The following is a 19,080-nucleotide window of genomic DNA, read 5'->3' as shown; positions in this document are numbered from 1 at the left end:
AGAAAAAGGCCTCTGGGCACCTGTCCTTGTTTGTTTTTTCTGCTTGCATCTCTATTTCCCTGCGGTTTGAGCAAAGAGGTTTAAAGTCTGTCGAGATGAAGCTGGAAGATGGGAAGTCACAGAGGCTTGGGAATCGCCCATTCTCAAGACCAGGCCACTGGGCAGAGTTGCTTGGCCAATGGTGTTCCAGCTTTAGGAAAGTGTCCCCAGCCAGCAGAGTCCAGTCCTAGGCTAAGTGGGGGCCTTGTGTGAATTGGCCTTGCAAATCCTGCAAACTTTACACATGATTCTGTCTGCACACTGACCTAGAGTTCAAATGACCCAGACAGCTAGGGTGTAGGCTTTCAAACTCCAGCATGCATCAGAACCATCTGGAAGGCTGTTAAAACAGGATTGCTGGCTCCAATGCCCAGAGTTTCTGATTCAGTAAGTCTGAGAATTTGCATTTCTACAGAGTTCCGAGGTGATGCTCATGGGGGTCTGCGATCCACTCTTAGAAATACTGCTTTAGAGGATGGAATTTTGAGTAGATTGGCATACCCCACTAAGACTCAACAGGGAACGCTTAATCTGGTCACTCACTCTCCATTTCCAGGCAGAGTCTGCACTGCTGGTCCGACCGTATTTACCACACGTCACCAAGTCTGAACTCCATGCAATCATGACCGCTGGGTTCTCTACCATTGCTGGAAATGTCTTAGGCATATACATTTCTTTTGGGGTAAGAATGTTTGGGGATCAATTTATGGAAAATGCCACCTCTTCTTTCTTTGCTATTATCATTTCTTTTTTTTCTTTACCATTGCTGCTGAATAAAGAGGCCGAAAGAGTGTCCTTTTTACTCTATGGCTGGTCACAGTTCCTTTGGCATTTGAATGGATTACCCCAAAGGAGCTTTGGGGCTCCTCTTTTATATCCCTGTCACCTAAATGTGAATCATATCCAACCATGTCAGAATACAGTCATATTATGAGGCTGCTTTGGCTGAAAATATAAATATGTAAAGAAAAAAACCTATTATACTAGTAAAGGCAATCTAAACCAGAGGTCAGCAAAGAATGACCCATGGGCCAATTCTAGATCATGCCTCTTCTCTTGTAATTGAAGTTATAACTGGAAACTAGCTACTCCTATTTGTTTCTCTACGGCAGGTTTCATGCTACAGAGTTAAGTAGTTGTTGCCCAAAAAGCCAAAAATATTTACTCTCTGGCCCTTTACAGAAAAATTTTTCTGACCCTGACCTAGAGCAGTGGTTCTCAAACCTTACTGCACATTAGAATCACCTGGGATCCTTTAAAAGCCCAAATACCCAGGCCCATCCCCCAGAGTAGTTAAACCAGAATCTCTTGATATGAGACCCAGGCATCAGTATTTTGTTAAAGCTCCTCAGATTCCAATGTACAGCCCGTTAAGAGCTGGTGGTCAATAGCATAGGGATGGAGAGCCTTATGATAACTGGGGCGTGTGCCCCAAGCAGAGAGCCGACAAACCACATACATATGCAACCCCCATGGGAGAAATGAGACCAATAGCAGCCGTGTGACCCAGGCAACTGGGTGTTCTTACAGGATAGGTGAGTTTCACTCCAGGACTTCATCTGGGCTTTGGAAGCTGACCAGCAGGAAGAGGGAAGAGGAAAAGGGTAAAGGAGACCTCAGGAATAGCACTGTGACTGGATGCCCAGATGATCCACTCTTCCACCACTGTGGGAACACCGCCTGCAGAAATGTGCTGGGTGGAATGGGCGTGGGGAGGGGGTGCTGATTCTGGAATTCTGAAAAGATAGGGAAGAGAATCCAGGAACAACAAGGGTGTGGGGAGGGGAGGGGAAAGACTTTAAGTAGACCTGCAGTGAGGAGAGCAGAGATGCTTGCAGATCACAGGGACTCTGCGTAAAGGAGTATTACATAAAGGCACAAACTTTCGGAAGAGCACAAGGAAGACAGAGAGTGTTGTATCCATGCCTGCAGCCCCAGACATCCCCATCTAAATCGATGATGTAATGAAATATGGGCTCTAGGGACTGTTTGAACATTTAAAAGGACCACAGAGAGGTGGAGGGATCTGTGAAAGCTCCTACAGCACAGGATTAATTCTCTTCTGAAATGATCAGACTTTGGTTTTGTGCCTCTCTCTCCAGGGATGTGGTCAATTCACACAAATTACTCCCTCTGAGTCTCATGGTGATGCCAGCTTGGCTCGCTGAGCTCCTCCAAACCTCCAAAGAAACATTGTTTTCTGGCATAAACGCAATTCCTGCCCTCTTCCCTTGTGAGGCTTTCGGGCCATTCTTTCTGAACACAACGGAAAAGCTAAACCTAAGTTGGCCTTCTTTCTCCTAAAATCACAGATTTCACCTGCCCACTTATTAACTGCCTCAGTTATGTCAGCTCCCGCTTCATTGGCTGTGGCTAAACTCTTTTGGCCTGAGACAGAAACACCTAAAATAACCCTCAAGAATGCCATGAAAATGGGAATGAGGTAAGTGAGATTCGTTCGCCTCATTAATGACTATACAAGCTGGGGTGTCAGGGAGTTCCACATTCAAAGTACAGCAAAAAATTGACAAAGGGAGCATGGTGAATTATAGTATTAAAGTGAATTTAATTTCCCAGTGACTATTAGACTTCAACCCCAAAAATCCTGTTTCAGCACTTGAAAACATTTTTTTTTCATTGAACTATAGTTGACATACAATATTAGTTTTGGGTGTACAACATAGTGATTCAACACTTATATACATTATGAATTGATGACCACAGCAAGTCTAGTAACCATCTGTCAGCAGACAAAGTTATTACCATATTATTGACTGTATACCCTATGCTGTACATTACATCCCCAAGACTTCTTTATTTTATAACTGGAAGTTTGTACCTCTGTATCTGTGAGTTTGTTTCTGTTTTGTTATGTTTATCCATTTGTTTTTTAGATTCCACATATAAGTGAAATCATAGAGTATTTGTCTTTCTCTGTCTGACTTATATCACTTAGCATAATACCCTCTAGGTTCATCCATGTTGTCGCAAATGGCACGATTTCATTCCTTTTTACAGCTGAGTAATATTCCATCGTATGTATATACCATGTCTTCTTTATCCATCCATCTATCAATGAACATTTAGGTTGTTTCCATATCTTGTCTATTGTAACTAATGCTGTAATGAAAACAGGGGTGCACATATCTTTTTGAATTAGTGTTTTCATTTTCTTTGAATAAATGCCCAGAAGTAGAATTGCTGATTGTATGGTAGTTTTATTTTTAATTTTTTGAGGAATCTGCATACTGTTTTCCATAGTGGCTGCACCAATTTACATTCCCTCCCACAGTGTATGAGTTCTCTTTTCTTCACATCCTCACCAACATTTATTTCTTATCTTTTTGGTAATAGCCATTCTGACAGGTGTGAAGTGATAATTTATTGTAGTCCTGATTTGCATTTCCCTGATGATTAGTGATGCTGAGCATATTTTCATGTTTCTGTTGACCATATGTATATCTTCTTTGGAAAAATGTCTATTTAGGTCCTCTGCTTATGTTTTAATTGAAGTTTTTGTTTGTATCCTATTGAGTTGTATGAGTTCTTTATGTATTTTGGCTATCACCCCCTTATCGGATACATCATTTGTGAATATCTTCTCCCATTCAATAGGCTGCCTTTTGGTTTTGTTGATGGCTTCCTTTGCTGTGCAAAAACTGTTTAGTTTGATGTAATTCTATTTATTAATTTTTGCTTTTGCTGCCTTTGCCTGAGGAGACAGATCCATAAAAATATTGCTAAGACCAATGTCCAAAAGCTGACTGCCTACATTTTCTTCTAGGAGTTTTATGGTTTCATGTGTTACATTTAAGTCTTTAATCCATTTTGAATTTATTTTTGTGTATAGTATAAGAAAGTGGCCTTGTTCCATTCTTTTGCATGTGGCTGTCAAGTTTTTCCAACACCACTTATTGAACAGATTATCATTTCCTTGTTGTATATGCTTGCCTCTTTTGCCATAGATTAATTGACCATATAAGCAGGGGTTTATTTCTTGGCTCTTATTCTGTTCCATTGATCTCTGTGTCTGTTTTTGTGCCAGTGCCATACTGTTGCGATTACTATAGATTTGTAGTATTGTTTGAAATCAGAGAGTGTGATGCCTCCAGCTTTGTTCTTCTTTCTCAAGATTGCTTTGGCTGAAAACCTTTCAAACGCCTAAAAGTCATTATATTTACTTGACTTCAATGTAGATATTTTATTTTAAATATAGTGTAGTGTTCACTGAACTTTGATTTAAAACTGTTGCAAAACCATAGAATGACCATTTCTGGAAGTGTCTCATATGATAGGGAAAGAAAGTGTGATATAGGTATCCTTAACCCCTCTTCAGTTCATTTTCTTTTGCCCTGGGCAAAACAAATAAAAAAGGGTGGAAAAGACTAAGGGATTTAGAATGTTCAAAAGTATTTCATTAAAGAACAGAATACGTCAACAAACATGTTTCTGAGATTTGCCCCTTGTTTGTATGTGGGTAAAGTCATAACCATGAATGAAAAAGCAAGCTGTCAAAGAATATATGTATATGGAATATGTGTGATTCCACTTATAAAGTTAGCAAATGTGTGAACCTACACAATATATTACTTAGGGATGCAGACATATAGGGAAATTGAAAAGAAAGGGAATGATAAGCAACTTCTAGGGAGCCAGGTACCTATGAGATTGAAGAGGATGAGATTAAGGAAGGGCACGGTGGGGGGAGGGGGACTCAAAGGTGAGGATGACCTTCCATTTCTTAGGTGATGGGTATTCAGGCCTTCCTTGAATTATTAGTTCTTATACCATGGATATTTTATAAATAGGTTCTCTAGTAGCTACTTTTAATTAAATATAATTTTTAAAACCTATAATATTATCTTTTCTCAACTTTTTAATTATAAATGCCCCCAACTAAAAGAGTAGTATAACAGTTAGATACCCATAAGCCCATCACCTGCACTCAGTAATTATAAATCCCATCATGATTTCATGGAACCCAGGTGAGGATTTTGACCAAGGTATGGGCCTGAGAATTTGTCTCTCCATCCGAATGAGCTCTGATTTCCCCATATCTACATCTGTGATGTCCATCTGCTGACAACTCCTTGGTAATTCTGCCATTGCTATTTTTTGATAAAGTGATTCGAGGAATCTCCTAGACGCAGCATCACATGGAGCATCCTCATCCATCTCTGTGGTAGCACACATCGCTGTGAATATGATTGCCTTCGTGGCGCTGCTGTCTTTTGTGAACTCAGCCCTGTCCTGGTTTGGAAACATGTTTGACTACCCACAGCTGAGTTTTGAGGTATATTCTATCATGTTTCTCCTCCACTTTGTTTCTGCCCGTCTTTGTTCAAAAATGAAATAGGTTTGTGAATCGCCTTCCCTTACTGCCTCCAGTGCACTTGTACACAAGCACCAACCTCTCATGTATCCTCTATCTTCCCACAGCTCTTTCTCTGTCTCCTGTCACACTCCTTCCCCCAACATACAGTCATTCTCTCCATCCGAAGGATCCAGGTCACTTCATATGACTAATTCCAACCTTGACTCCTAATGGATAAATATGGACAAGGGCATGTGAAGGGATTTCTGTGCCCACAGGTGACACAGAGGGGGTGGGAACAATCTCTTCGTGAGAATGAGGCAGAAGAACAGGAGCAAATCACGTCTAATAAAGTATCTACTTTTTATTTTGTAGATAATATGCTCCTACATCTTCATGCCCTTTTCCTTGATGATGGGAGTGAACTGGCAAGACAGCTTTATGGTTGCCAAACTCATAGGTTATAAGACCTTCTTCAGTGAATTTGTGGCCTATGACTACCTCTCAAAATTGGTGGATTTAAGGAAACGATCTGGACCCAAATTTGTGGATGGTGTCCAGCAATATATGTCAGTGAGTAAACATTTTGGTTTTTCAGTGCACTTCTTTATCATATATATCATATATATATATATATGTTTCATCAAATCGTTACTGGTGCCTCTTTATGTTAGGTCAGGCACTTAGAAGATGACAAAACAGACCCCAAATCGAGAGCTCATAATGAACACAGCACCTCATAATTTTCAGTTACATTGAATTAATCAATGTGTGTGTTTGTGTGTGTAGAAGCACAACTAATCTTTACTACTGTGATCATTTACTGTTGAGCTCTGTGTGTCCAAACCCAGAGTGATAAGAGCTGGGACTAGAATCAATCCATCAACAAGCATTTATCGAATGCCTTCTGTGTGCAATGCACCTAGGAACTGAGGCCACAGCGTTGAACAAGTGATGAGGCCTCTGCCCTCATTGAGCTCAGAGTCTAATGATCAGGAAGCTCTCTTCCTTTCAGCTTAAGGAATTCTATGGACTCTGAGAAACTGCCTAAATGCAGCCTAGAGCCTGGACATCCTAACGAAGTATTGAGACACAATCTCTGCTCTCCACATAGATGAGGGAAGAGAAGAAGCTCAGGGTCTGTGATCTGAACCTTTGAGACAAGCACTCTAGAACTATGTCAGGACTTCAGGTCAATAGGCTGCAAGGAGATGCCCATGTCCCCTTAGCCTTGGATGGGATAAGGGAGCTCAGGTGAGGCTCTTCCTTGGGCCATGTTTGCAGCTGAGCCTCCAACTTTTATTTTCCTAAAGAACAGAATTGGCACACACGGAAACTCTCAGGGAAACAGTGAGTATTTCTGGCCACCACTATGACTCATGGAAACAATCCATTTGGAATTAATGTCCTAGGCGCATATTGGGCTTTAAAAGGAAAGGGGAGGGAAAGCATGCTGCCCAAGCTTCTAACTGAGATGGCCCACCTCTGAACAGCCCCCACTCTCCAGCCTCCCAGAGACCAAACAAGCACATTCACTTCCACGTGTTACACAAAATAACAGCACACCCCAGGAGAGTGTTGATTTGTGTGTTCTAATCAGGGCATTTGACCCACGTATCTGATGTGAATAGTGACTGCATAGGACTCCTGTTTCTCAAATGCTCATTCTTCAGCTGACCACGCAGTGGGGCTTGGCCGAATGTCCTCATTGTCTGGATGCCACCACAAAGCAGCTTGCTTCCCTGCGAAAAGTAAACTGTAGGCTCAATTAAGTGAAATGTTTTTCATCCCCAACTGCCAGTTGCTGACAGAAAGTTTTGTTAATGAGCAAAGCAAGCTCACAGGTCTGGCAGTGCTGAGCAGGTTTGTGAGCAGGTTAGTAAGAGGATAGAGACAGGCCAGTAGAGCTGATTCAGGTTGGGGGTGAGCCCCAACAGGGGCAAGATAAACAAAATGGGAATGAGTCCTGAAATTTCTGCATACCAACCAAGAAGAGGTGGGGGTATCGCCGTAGTCTCCTGGAAAACATACCACGTGACTGAAGTGTAAGATCTGGGTCCATAGGCAAAAATCCCATGGTACCCATCAAATTGTGCCCAGTTCTGACCTCCATCTGAGGTAAGAGGTCAGAATGTGTATGTCACACTTTATTACTCCATTTTCTCTTTGTTAAAGATAATACTTTGCATGTTTGCTTGTTTGTTTATACATAATATATTTCATGGCACAGAAGTCAAAAGGTACAAAAAGGTGTAGAGGAAAAAGTGAGTCATCCTCCCTCTTTCTCTGACACTAGCTCCTCTCCCTGTGTCATATTATGCTCACTGTCCTTAGCCTTTCTCTTTGTACTTAATAACATATCTCAAATGCCTTTCCATACCAGTGCATGTGACACAATATTCTACTGTACGAGCACACCATAATTTATTTTAGCCAGTCCCTTGTTGAAAAACACTCTTATCGATTTTTTCTATTGGTACCACAGTGTACTGTCCCTGTACATATGGCATCTTTGCTCTTGTGCTAGGAGAGCTGTAGGATATACTATTAATCTCCTAGTGCAGTTCTTTCCATCACATAGTCTTGCACATTTATGGGCAAAGACAGAGCAGAATCACCCCAGCTTCCTTTTCCTCTTCTTATAAAACCCTACGTGGCCCCATCTGTGTGCCCCCCTCCACAGGTCCCCAGGAAGGAGAAAGAGGACTCTCGAGCACTTCATGCCCTCCCTCCTGCCATGGTCTCTTAATAAGTTGCCTCTTTTTCAAGCCAATTGAACTAAATGAAAAGCACTAGACAGAGCAGGGGACGAGGATGAGCTTTTCCAGAAACAGTGGACTGCTCAAATACTTGATATATTTTATTTTCCTGCCTGCTATATGCACGCTGAATGAAAATATCAACAAAGGAGTTCTCAGAAACCATGAAAAGAAGAAGGGCTTTCTCAGCAAAAACTTACCATGACCACTTGAGTCTTGAATGTGGGCTTTAAAAAATCCAGTTGGTGAAAGAAAAGAAAGGCACTACAAGTTTTGAATGTAGCATTGACCTGGTTTGTTCTTTGAACCAAATCATAGATTTTCAGGATTTGGGGGGAAAAAATTATTGCCTCAATTGTGTGGGTGCCTTTGCCAGATTGGGTGTATCTCCGGTGAACAGTGAAGTGCCCTGGCTCTTCCAAGCCTCTGCAGTCAGTCCCTCACCCTGAGAAAGAACCATCTGGCCTGAGCAACTCCTCTTGACCTTAGAATAGAGACGGAGGGCCGTACTCACACTTGGACGAATTCACCTTCCATCCTCTCACGGCCCTGTGAGAGGACAGTCCATTCTTCCACCTCCAAGGGGCACCTAATGTTCTTATGGGCTGGTCAGAGCTGAGGTGCAAAGACAGGCAAGCACACCCCATGGTCAGATGGAAAGGACTCCTGTGATAGCTGTGAGCTGCCTTTTTACTGATATGATTCCTTTCAAATTATATTCTTTTTACTGAAGTACAATTTACATACAAAAAAGCTCATTTTTGGTGTACATGTGAGTTTTGACATATGTATCACCTGTGTCACCACGACCACAATCAGATATAGAACATTTACATCTCACCTAGAAAATCATCCTCATGGCCAGTTGTAGTCAACAGCCCCCTACTCCCACCCCAACTCAGTCTCAGCAGCCACTGATCTTTCTTTCACCATAGATTACTTTTGCTTCTTCTACAATTTCATATGAGTGGACTCACTTAGCATTCATGTTGTTGCCTATATTAGTTATTTTCCTTTTTATTGCAAAGCAGCTTCCTATTTTATGGAAATCCACAATTTGTGTATCCATTTGCCTGTTGAAAGATGTTTGAGTTGTTTCCAACTTTGGACTACTAGGAATAAAGCTGCTGTAAATATTCATGTACAGCCTTTGTGGGCATATGTTTTTATTTCTCCTGGGAAAACTCCTAGGAGTGGACTGCTGGGTCATGCAGGCAGTGGATGTTAACTTGATAAGAAACTGTCAAGTATGTTTGTATTTTACAAACAGGCTGTGTCAGTTTACATTCTCACCAACAATGTACAAGAGTTCCAGTTGTTCCAAATCCTCGCTAACCCTTAGTATTGTCCACATTTTTAGCCATTTTAGTGGGATCTCTTTGTTTTAATCTGCATTTCCCTGGTGACAAACACTGTTGCACATTTTCTCACATGCTTATTGGCCATTTGCTTGTCCTTTGTGAAATCTCTTTATTCATTTATTAGGCACTTGTCTTCTTATTATTGCGTTACAACAGTTCTTTATAATTCTGAATAAGTCTTTTATCAAATAAATGTAATGTGAATATTTTATGGGACCAATTTTGTGTCTTCCGGAGCTGGTCCTGTGCCTGGCACATTGTAGCAGGTGGCCAGGACACACTGAATATTAAAAGTTGTCATTGAGCAGAAAGTAGCATTTGTAGAGGCCAAGATTACCAATTCCAAGCCCTTTGTAGAGAGTCTCTGAATCCACACAGCCCCTTTCTCTCCATCGAAATTGAAGGGGAAATGGAAAAAAGAGTCTAGGAAGCAACAGGTGTTTGACACCGTGCACTGTGCACTTATTTGTCAGTATCAATTCTGTCGTCAGAATAGGAAGCCCAGTTAGGATGTCAGATTTACTAAGCTGGTCACACCATGTATGCATCTGTGTGTTTATGCTTATTTTACAGATTCATTCTGAGACAATTGCCACTTACGCTCTCTGTGGCTTTTCCAATATCTGTTCCCTAGGAATGGTGATCGGCGCATTCAGTAAGTGAAAAGAATATTTTTCAACAACAGATGTCATGTGAGCATGCTTCAGGTCTCCATGTTCCTCTGTAACATTATTCATGTCAGGAAAAGAAGGCCCTGCAAGAGCAGTAAATCCTTTGGGGTCTATTTGTTATCCCTGCTCTGCAATGTAGTTTCCCTGTGTAGACCCAAGCTAACATGGGGAAGAATTTGCCCAAATGCTCAGGTGCCTCTCCAGCCAGGGATGACACATGGCTTTCACTTCATGTGCCAATTCCAGTAGACTTATAACAGCCACGTGGAGAAGGATTCTGAGGTCCAATGGAAGGTAAGTGGGAAAAAGCTGTGATTCATGAGTGATGTCTGCCATGGGCACAGACATGGATGGTGACAGATGAGTTGCAGATGTTTGGGATCCTCCCTTGCAATGCGCTTGCCTTGCTGTGCCCTCAACATGCTGTGTGCGCCCTTTGGATGAAACTTAGGATTTGTCTCTTCTGTAGAGAATGGAATCCTCTGGGCCTTTCAGTGTGGACAGACTTCTTTTCCTCACACACCAGAGGACTTCTCTGGATATAGAACTTATCACTAAGCTCTTGAATCTTGAATTTCTGAGCTAAGTTTAAAAAAAGAAAAGAAAAGTCAGCTGATCTGAGACTCCAGCCCCAGAACAATTCTCAGAGAATGAGATTTGGAATTCTAATCAATAATCCTCAAGATTAACCTCATATCTGCTTCCATGTTTCCAGCATCCATAGCTCCTACCAGAAAGCATGACATCGCCTCAGAAGCAGTGAGAGCTCTGATCGCAGGGAACACTGCCTGCTTCATAACTGCCTGTATCGCAGGTACTGCTTCCATTCTTTGTGTCCTGTGTCCCTGTGCCCACAGCTCTCAGGGGGGCGGTGCCTCCAACCTTATATGCAGCGTATGCTGTGCAGAGAGCTGAGAGGCAGAGCCATGTTAAGCATGTTGTGACTTGAAATGTGTGCAGTGTGATGGAGAAGCTAAGAACAGAAGGAGACTTCAGTGACCTCGTTCATTAATAAAATCAGTGGTGCTCTGTTCCACTTCCAGGCATCCTCTCCAGCACTCCTGTAGACATCAACTGCCAACACATTTTAGAGAACACCTTTGCCTCTGGCTTACCTCAAAACACAACCGATGTGGTGTCGTGTTGCCAGAGCTTATTGAGCAGGTATTGTATTCTTGATCATAACTTCTTTATATCCATTATTAATTTAAAAATTAGACCTAAAGACCCCTTCCACTTATTTTTAAACTTCATAACTCTTACTTTATTTACATATGGGAAGCTGTGTGGCAATTCCAACCGCCTTTCATTTTGAGGTTTCTCGGCTAAGACTAGGACCCATAGCCATCTAGTGTCGCTCAAGCGTTTCACACGCTCCTGCTGTGTTGGGCACTTGGTGTGAATTACCTCACTCACACCTTGCAGACACTGTGTAAGTTAGGCACTGTTGCTTTTTTAAGCGTTATATAAAATCAGGGCTTGGGGAGGCTATGTCACTGACCCAAGAAGAACGAGTACAAGCAAAGTCACGATAGAAAGACCCCAGAAAATCTGGGTCTTTCTGCTCACAGAGCCCAGGCCCTTAACTAGGACTGTAGTACTCTAGTACTAGTTATGAGGTGCTGCCTCCCTTTCAAAGGGATCAGGCAATGCAGGCTGTCCTGACAACACGGTGGTGGTGATGGTCCATGGTGGATGAGGGGCTGCCAGTGCCGCATGCCGGCCACCCCCTCCCTGTACAGTTTCTATTTGCAAAATCAATATCCCCACCCCATGTGCTCTTCTTAATGTGCAGGTGTTTTATAAGGATTAGTTCTATCCTTTCTTTGTTTATTCTGGAGAAAATAGGTGGAGTCCTTGAAGCCAAACAGGATTTGAGAGTCAAAATTAATTCTTTGGTGCCTCTGTCCTTAACCCACCCTAAACTGTATGTGAGGGCAGAAGTCAGCTCCCTGTCCTATGCTATTTTTAATGTGTCATCTTCTGCTCAATTACTGTTTCCATCTTCTAAGTCTCAGCTAACTGTTTCATTCTACTTTCTACCAGCACTGTTGCCAAGGGTCCCAGGGAGGTCATCCCAGGAGGAAACCACAGCCTGTATTTTTTGAAGAGCTGTTGCGAATTGTTGAAGCCATCAACACTGAACTGCAGTTGGATTCCTAATACATTTTGAGTTCAGCCACTTCTCCAACAGAACTGTAAGTGCAGATGCTGAACTTTCCGCATGGGGGAGAAAAAAAAGTTATTCTCCACAGATTGATACTTCCATCGTGGAGTCAGCTTTACCTGGAAAGAAGAAACACAGGAGTGCACCCTTCAGATCTAGAGCATCTCCCTCCCCTCCTCAGCCCCTTCCCCGCTGAGAACTACTATAGTGTCCCCAAGTGAGGTGTTGTCTCCAGTACCCCAAATGTCTTCTGACCTTGGAATTTCAGGACATTTGACCAGAATGCAGGTATAAATGATGGCTCACAACAACTGGGCTATACTCAGTATAACTAAGCCATACTCAGTGTGAGTCTCTGAGTAGTCCAGAGTGACCCACTTTAAAAACATCTCAGGTGATGTCTCTGCTTTCACCCTGGCTGAGCTGAAACAGCCTAAATGTGAATCTCAGGTGGAGGAGGACCAGTCACATATCACCCACTCATTACCTGCCCTGGAAAAAGTCCTGCAGAAATCAGGAGTCCTTCAGGAGAGCACCTAGAACATTCCAAAGCTAGGTTTTAAATGCCGTGTGCTTCAAGTCAGCTTAAGCTGAAATATGCTGCAGTAACAAATAATTCAAAGACCTTGATGGCTTACAAGTTTATTTTCACTTATATTATGTGTTTATTGAGGGCAAATTTTGGCCATACTCCATGTTGTCGTCATTTCCAGGACCCAGGCTAAAAGAGCAACCCCTATGTGGGGCATGTTGGTCTTATGGGAGAGGGAAAAGAAAGATGAGGACCACATTATGGTTCTTAAAACTTCTGCTAGGAAGTGACACCCTTCACTTCCACTACCTCCCATTATCAAAAGCTAGTCATGTGAAAAGCATGAGACAATAGCCATAGATGAATTATCCTGTCATAGGGAGGGATAGAGAATATTTGGAAGAAATAATATGATATACCACCTGGGTACATAATATCTGTGTCTGCCTTCGAGGAGTCAACATGTTATAGGGCATAACAGTAAGCCTATTCGTGTGCGAATTTGGTTATGTTCCTGGTGACAAGACTGGAAATGGTGCTACTCTTTATTCAAAAAAGCCACGTAAGCACCATTTGAAGAACAAAAATAAGTCCTGATTGAGATCTGAAAGCCTTCCATTGATACTTCCATTGACCAGGAGAGCATCAGCATCAAACTTGCTTAATGAGTATCAAACAAGAACCTTCCACAAACAATGGTGGGGTGCTCTTTAATGAAATGCTCATCATCATTGCCATTAACAGCATAAAGACCACATTACTGAGAAAACACAAAGACTAATGACTGGATTAAAGGGTGATGCACACAAAAGAAAGAATGTGAAAAAGGTTTCAGAATATCTGAAGTAATTTATATGTTTTCCTTTTTGTTCATGCACAAGAGTAATTTTTTTAATCCAGTGTAAACAGTTAGGTTGTTTTTATGATCGTGGTGGTGGTGGTGTAGGAGGGAGTTAAGTGCCCAAAAGACTCTTAATCTCTGAAGTACAATATACTAGGATATTTCTACTTAAACTGATCATTTGTATCAAATTTTTCTTGGAACTCAATGTGTCCTTTCAGTATTTAGACTTTGTTTTAGGAAAATATGTTTACCTTTCTTTCCCTCTGTTCTCAGTGTTCTGGTGTCAGCTTCATAAACGCCTGTGGCAGAGTGTGTCATGGATGCCAGTTATTCATATGTTAGTTCTCCTTTGTCTGTTATCACTATTATTTTTCGAACTTTTCTTTTCTCCTTTTAAATCTTTGCATTTTGCTATTCTGTTTTATTCCCAAGAATCTCTTTCTAGGAGAATCTCTGTGCTGTTTCTAGTGTCCCTCTCTGGCCAAGTAATTTTTAAATTCTCTCTGTTGCCGTTACTATTCCTTAGATGTTTGTAGCTCTTCTTTGAGCTTTTTTTTTTTTATTTTAAGGAAAACTTAATTACTGCCCTGTTTTCTTCTTTTTCAAATTCAAAAAGTAATATCTATTTGTAATAAAAAATGATATTATATACACACACATGTCTTTCTCCCCACTCTGTTCACCTCAGCTCTCTTTCCAGTACCACACACCTGAAATTATTACTAATAACCAGCATATGCACCTTTCTCCAAACATATATAAGAATATGGGGAATTTGGTGTTTCTACACATAGTGAGCCTTTTTACATATCATCCTCAACTTCTTTTCACTTGGCAATGCACTTTGGAAATTCCTACAAGTCATTATATATGGTTCTGGCTGTATCCTTCTCTTCCTCCTAGTGTGTGTGTGTGTGTGTGTGTGTGCACAATTCTACATAAATGAGACAATATATATGCTGGGGATGGGAGGGAGTTAGACATTTTATTGTCTTTCTACTTGCTTTCCTCTTCCTTTCTCCTGCCCTGGCCCACCACACACAGGTAACCCAGGTGCAATAACTTGATGTATAGCTTTCTGTACTTTTTTCATGTTTAGGTCATATTTTACAAACATATCAATCTATTGAGGATTGGGATGGTACTTTTACAATACAAATCTTCCTTGACTTACAATGGGGTTACATCCCAATAAACCCATCAAAAGTTGAAAACATCTTAAGTCAAAATTGCATTTAATACACCTAACCTACTGAACATTATAAGAGCCCAGCCTACCTTAAATATGCTTAGAACACTTACATTAGCCTACATTTGGGAAAAATCACCTAACACAAAGCCTGTTTTATAATAGAGCACTGAATATCTCATGTAATTTGTTGAATACTGTACTGAAAGTGAGAAACAGAGTGGTTTATGGGTACAGAATGTGTATCGGTGGTTTACCCTTGTGATGGCAGGGCTGACTGTGAGCTGCGGCTGCTCAGTGTCATGAGAGAGTATTGTACCACATAGAGTATCGATAGCCCAGGAAAAGATTAAAATTCAAAGTACTGTTTCTACTGAATGCATATCGCTTCCACACCATCGTAAAGTCAAAAAATCCTAAGTCAAGCCGTCATTAAGTTGGGGACCATCTGTACTGGGATTGCTCACATTTCTATGCAGTTTACTTTTCTTCTATAACAACACTTGGTGGATAGTCAAGTCCACTGGTATAACTTTTCTTTGCAAATTCTTCATAATAGCCCATGATGTGTACATATATGTATGAGCCATTCCTCTATGAACAAGGATCCACTTTCTTTCCAGTTTGCTTTTTGTTTTGCTTTTGGGCTACTTTGAACAGTTTTTGTCCATTTACTGTACATACTGCTGCTTTTATTTTCTTTAGCAGTGCTGTCTGATGGAAATATAATGCAAGTCACATGTAATTTAAAATTCTCTAGTAGCCATGTTAAAAAAGTAAAAAGAAACTGGTAAAATTAATTTTAACAATATATTTAACCCAATATATCCAAGATATTATCTCAATGAGATATTTTACATTCTGTTTATTGAATGAGTCTTTAAAATTGAATGTATATTTTATGCTTAGAGCATATCTTGAGACACTAAATTTTTATTGGGAATACTTGATCTGTATTTAGATTTCATAGAATTTACAGTTAAAAAGTAAATTTACATACCTAAGCTGCTGCAAATACACTTAAAAGTTTTCCAATGGAAACTTCCATTTCCAAATGAAATGAGTATCATTTAGAAATTAAAATTTTAGGTCCTCTGTTCCACATATGAAAGAGTTTCATATTTCAAGTATTGGCTACCCTACTGGATAGTGAAATCCTATGACATGATTTCCTAGGTGAATTGAAGTGTGTGTGTATATTTGATATTAATATAGGTTGCCAGATTTCTTCCTAGAAAAATAGATTATCTTAATTTTCATCTGCTTCATGGTATAATCTTTCTGATGTGTTTTATTCATCTACCTCTGTGTGTATGTGTGATATTTTTAATGCAACATGTTCACATAAGTCTCATGCTGATTTCTTTTTTTAATATTGTCCATCCTTGAGCCGAGGATGGGGTTACGATTCCTGAGCCATATGAGAAAAGAGAGTAAGGGTAAGGACCAGGTGGGTGAGCTGGTGAGTGCTTTAGGCTTGTTGCCTCCAGAACCTTCTCAATCTCCTGTGAATGTTGCGAGTGGTTCTGGGCTGATGGAGGTTTTGGGTGATGTCCTCGCTCTTCTCTAGCAGACACAGAAGGTGGAGGGCTGTTTGCTCCCCCAAATTCATCCTCCACCCACCCACCCATAGTCTCCTAGGATGGCAAAGATGGAGTGTGCATGTGTTTCCTGTGTGTTTGCTCAGTTGTTGTCTGAGGTCACTCACAGCTGACAGCAGGTTACTGTCCGTCTATGCACCCCGACCGTGTTTCAAGCCAAGGCTGTGACATTCATTTTGAAGAGTTCTGTACTTTGTCTACTCTGCCCTTGGCATCTGAAGCCCCAGCCTTCTCTCTGTGTCTGTCTTCACACTGGTACAGTTTTCACTAATCTGAAAACCCTTTTTCAAACACAGCATTATGGGTCCAGATATGAATTTTTCCAAATTTCAATGAAGAAATAAGTTTACTTTACCGCTTCTGTTCTCCTTGTTGTTCTCCATTGGTTTGCAAAAGGAGAGGGAGGCGGAAATGGCATTTCTCTCCCCAATCCAGAAACCATGATTATAAACAAATCCTCTGACCCTGGAGAGGCCTTAGGGTCTCAGCCAAGAATAGACTGGAGTCATGGGATATGGAGAATTTTCTTTGACTTTTTTTCCATTGGTCAAATCAGCACATCCGCACAGTTAGATCTGAGTGAGAAGGTGTCCGTAACTACAGATCATTAACTACATTCATTTTGCAAATGCCTCCAACTAATGACTTCTATATTTCTGTGGTCTAACTAGGCTGGTAGGCCACTGTGAAGAGCTGAAGATGGGCACTTGCCCAGTGAGGCTGACTTCCAATCACAGAGCAATTCCGAATCAGGCATGCTCATGAGGAAGGTGCTGCAGGACAGTGTGCTGGGAAGGGCTAAACTACCCGCGTGCACTGGAGCAGGGGAAGGGAGGCAACCAAGTACCTTTGAACAGGCAGGAGCCCAGGACTTAAGGAAGGAACGCCTGGTACGGGGGCACCACGGGGAACTAATGAGCCATGTGGTCCTGAGAAAAGCTACTTTTTACAGCTTGTTACTTTAAAAATCAAAGCAAAACTTTGTTTGATGCTAAAGCAAAAAGAATAAATTTACCCATTCTTTTTCTGTCACTAAAGACAGCACAAGCTTATGATAATAGTTTCCTTTACATTACTTTCCTTTACATTACGAAGGCAGTGTTACTGGATGTAGGGGGACTGCTTTCAACCCTGGTCATTAGTGGGCTACTTGGCAATTTCATTTCAAGAGACTCTAGAAAGTAAACACAGTCTGCACCAAGCCAGCACTCTTACCCAGTATGCCTTTTTCAAGCAGAGACAGTGACTGATTTTAGAGATCAGCCTTTAGCCATGGAACAGAGAAAAACTCTCAGATGACGACCTTGAAATGTGGTCCTCTGGCAACTGACAACCAACTGCTTTACAATGAGAAACTAGGATTAGGAAAAAACTGATGCCTTACAAGCCACGTTAACACGTAGAATCAGCCCTACATCTTCTATGCTCTGGGCATGCTTCTGGAATATTCATGAAATAAGAGGATGGTAGAACCCTAGGTCATTCAGAAATGCTTCAGCCACTCTCACCCCTGAGTCATCTAGAGCTGCGAAACCCATGGGTAAAAGCAGAGCTGGGGCAGAATCCCTTGGTCTAATCTGAATCCCTTCAACTATAGAGCACCTGCCTCCTTCCGTAATTGTCCATACGTCTGTCTCATCACTAGACTACTAATTCCTGTGTGTCTCCAGTACCTAGGATCTGGCATCTAGTAGACATTCAGTAATGGTTTATTCAATGAATGAATGAGTGAATATTGCAAAATGGCCAACCTTCACACAAGCAGGAACTGTTAATTGGTTCACCACTAAAAAACTTTTTAAAAATCTCATCTAAGTGCATACTTGTAATAAAAGTTGCAAATGGTATGCAAGTGTATAGTTGAGAAATTGGAAATTTCTACCTACTTCACTCTCATTCCCCATATTTGGCCACTGTTAACACTTTGGTGCCACTATTAATTTTCTCTCCATCTTATAAACAATACAGTAAGCTACAGCTATCAAGCTGGAGTGGATGAGTCTTCTTTCCAGCCCAATGCCTCAATCACTGCCACCTTCCATTTCTTGGCAACTTCAGGCACGTGATTTTTCTTGTCTACAACATTAGCTGTGTTACACAGTAATCAGCAAACACAGTTCAGGAGACTGGCCTTCCTGATAATCTGCAAAGCCAGCCTGCAGTTTAGTAGTATTGTCTACACTGAAGCTAAATGGAATCATTAAATGCATCCCAATACCCAACATAAATAGGTGTATTTTAAATAACCAGATTCTTTCTGCCTATATGAGCAATTGTGCTTCTATCATATTTGGAAAAGCTCTTAATAGGAAACGGAAAACCACAAGCTGGTGGCTACTTCTGGCAGGTGTGGAAGTATAACTCAGCAGCTAAGAGTCCAGCTCTGGAGCTGAACTGTTAATGTTCAAATCCTCGCCCCAAACACCAGCTCCATCACCTTAGATCACTATGTAGCCTCTCTGCCTTGGTTTCTCCATCTGTAAAAATGCAAATAAACATCTCCTCTCCCATATTTTTGTGAGAATTAAATAAGTTAAATCATGGAGAGCACTTAGAACGCCTCACAGAGAAAGGCTGTAACATACACTCTTCATTGAGGTGTA

The 19,080-nt window shown here is 41.3% G+C and overlaps 1 protein-coding gene across 1 annotated transcript in view; it reads left to right on the top strand.

Annotated features, from left to right (window-relative positions):
* Positions 1-19,080, top strand: part of LOC100054999 (solute carrier family 28 member 3) — a 50,770-nt gene that overhangs the window by 17,298 nt on the left and 14,392 nt on the right. Inside the window, exons 10-17 of the mRNA XM_070248919.1 lie at positions 596-721; positions 2,352-2,482; positions 5,164-5,332; positions 5,729-5,926; positions 10,047-10,128; positions 10,860-10,958; positions 11,188-11,308; positions 12,191-12,342. Of these exons, the coding sequence (XP_070105020.1) occupies positions 596-721; positions 2,352-2,482; positions 5,164-5,332; positions 5,729-5,926; positions 10,047-10,128; positions 10,860-10,958; positions 11,188-11,308; positions 12,191-12,317 (1,053 nt within the window). The 3' untranslated portion in view covers positions 12,318-12,342. The remainder of the gene's footprint in view (positions 1-595; positions 722-2,351; positions 2,483-5,163; positions 5,333-5,728; positions 5,927-10,046; positions 10,129-10,859; positions 10,959-11,187; positions 11,309-12,190; positions 12,343-19,080) is intronic.

The sequence above is a fragment of the Equus caballus genome, chromosome 23 (genome assembly GCF_041296265.1).
Source record: "Equus caballus isolate H_3958 breed thoroughbred chromosome 23, TB-T2T, whole genome shotgun sequence".
Lineage (NCBI taxonomy): Eukaryota > Metazoa > Chordata > Mammalia > Perissodactyla > Equidae > Equus > Equus caballus.
This window is presented reverse-complemented; position numbering and strand designations above follow the sequence as displayed.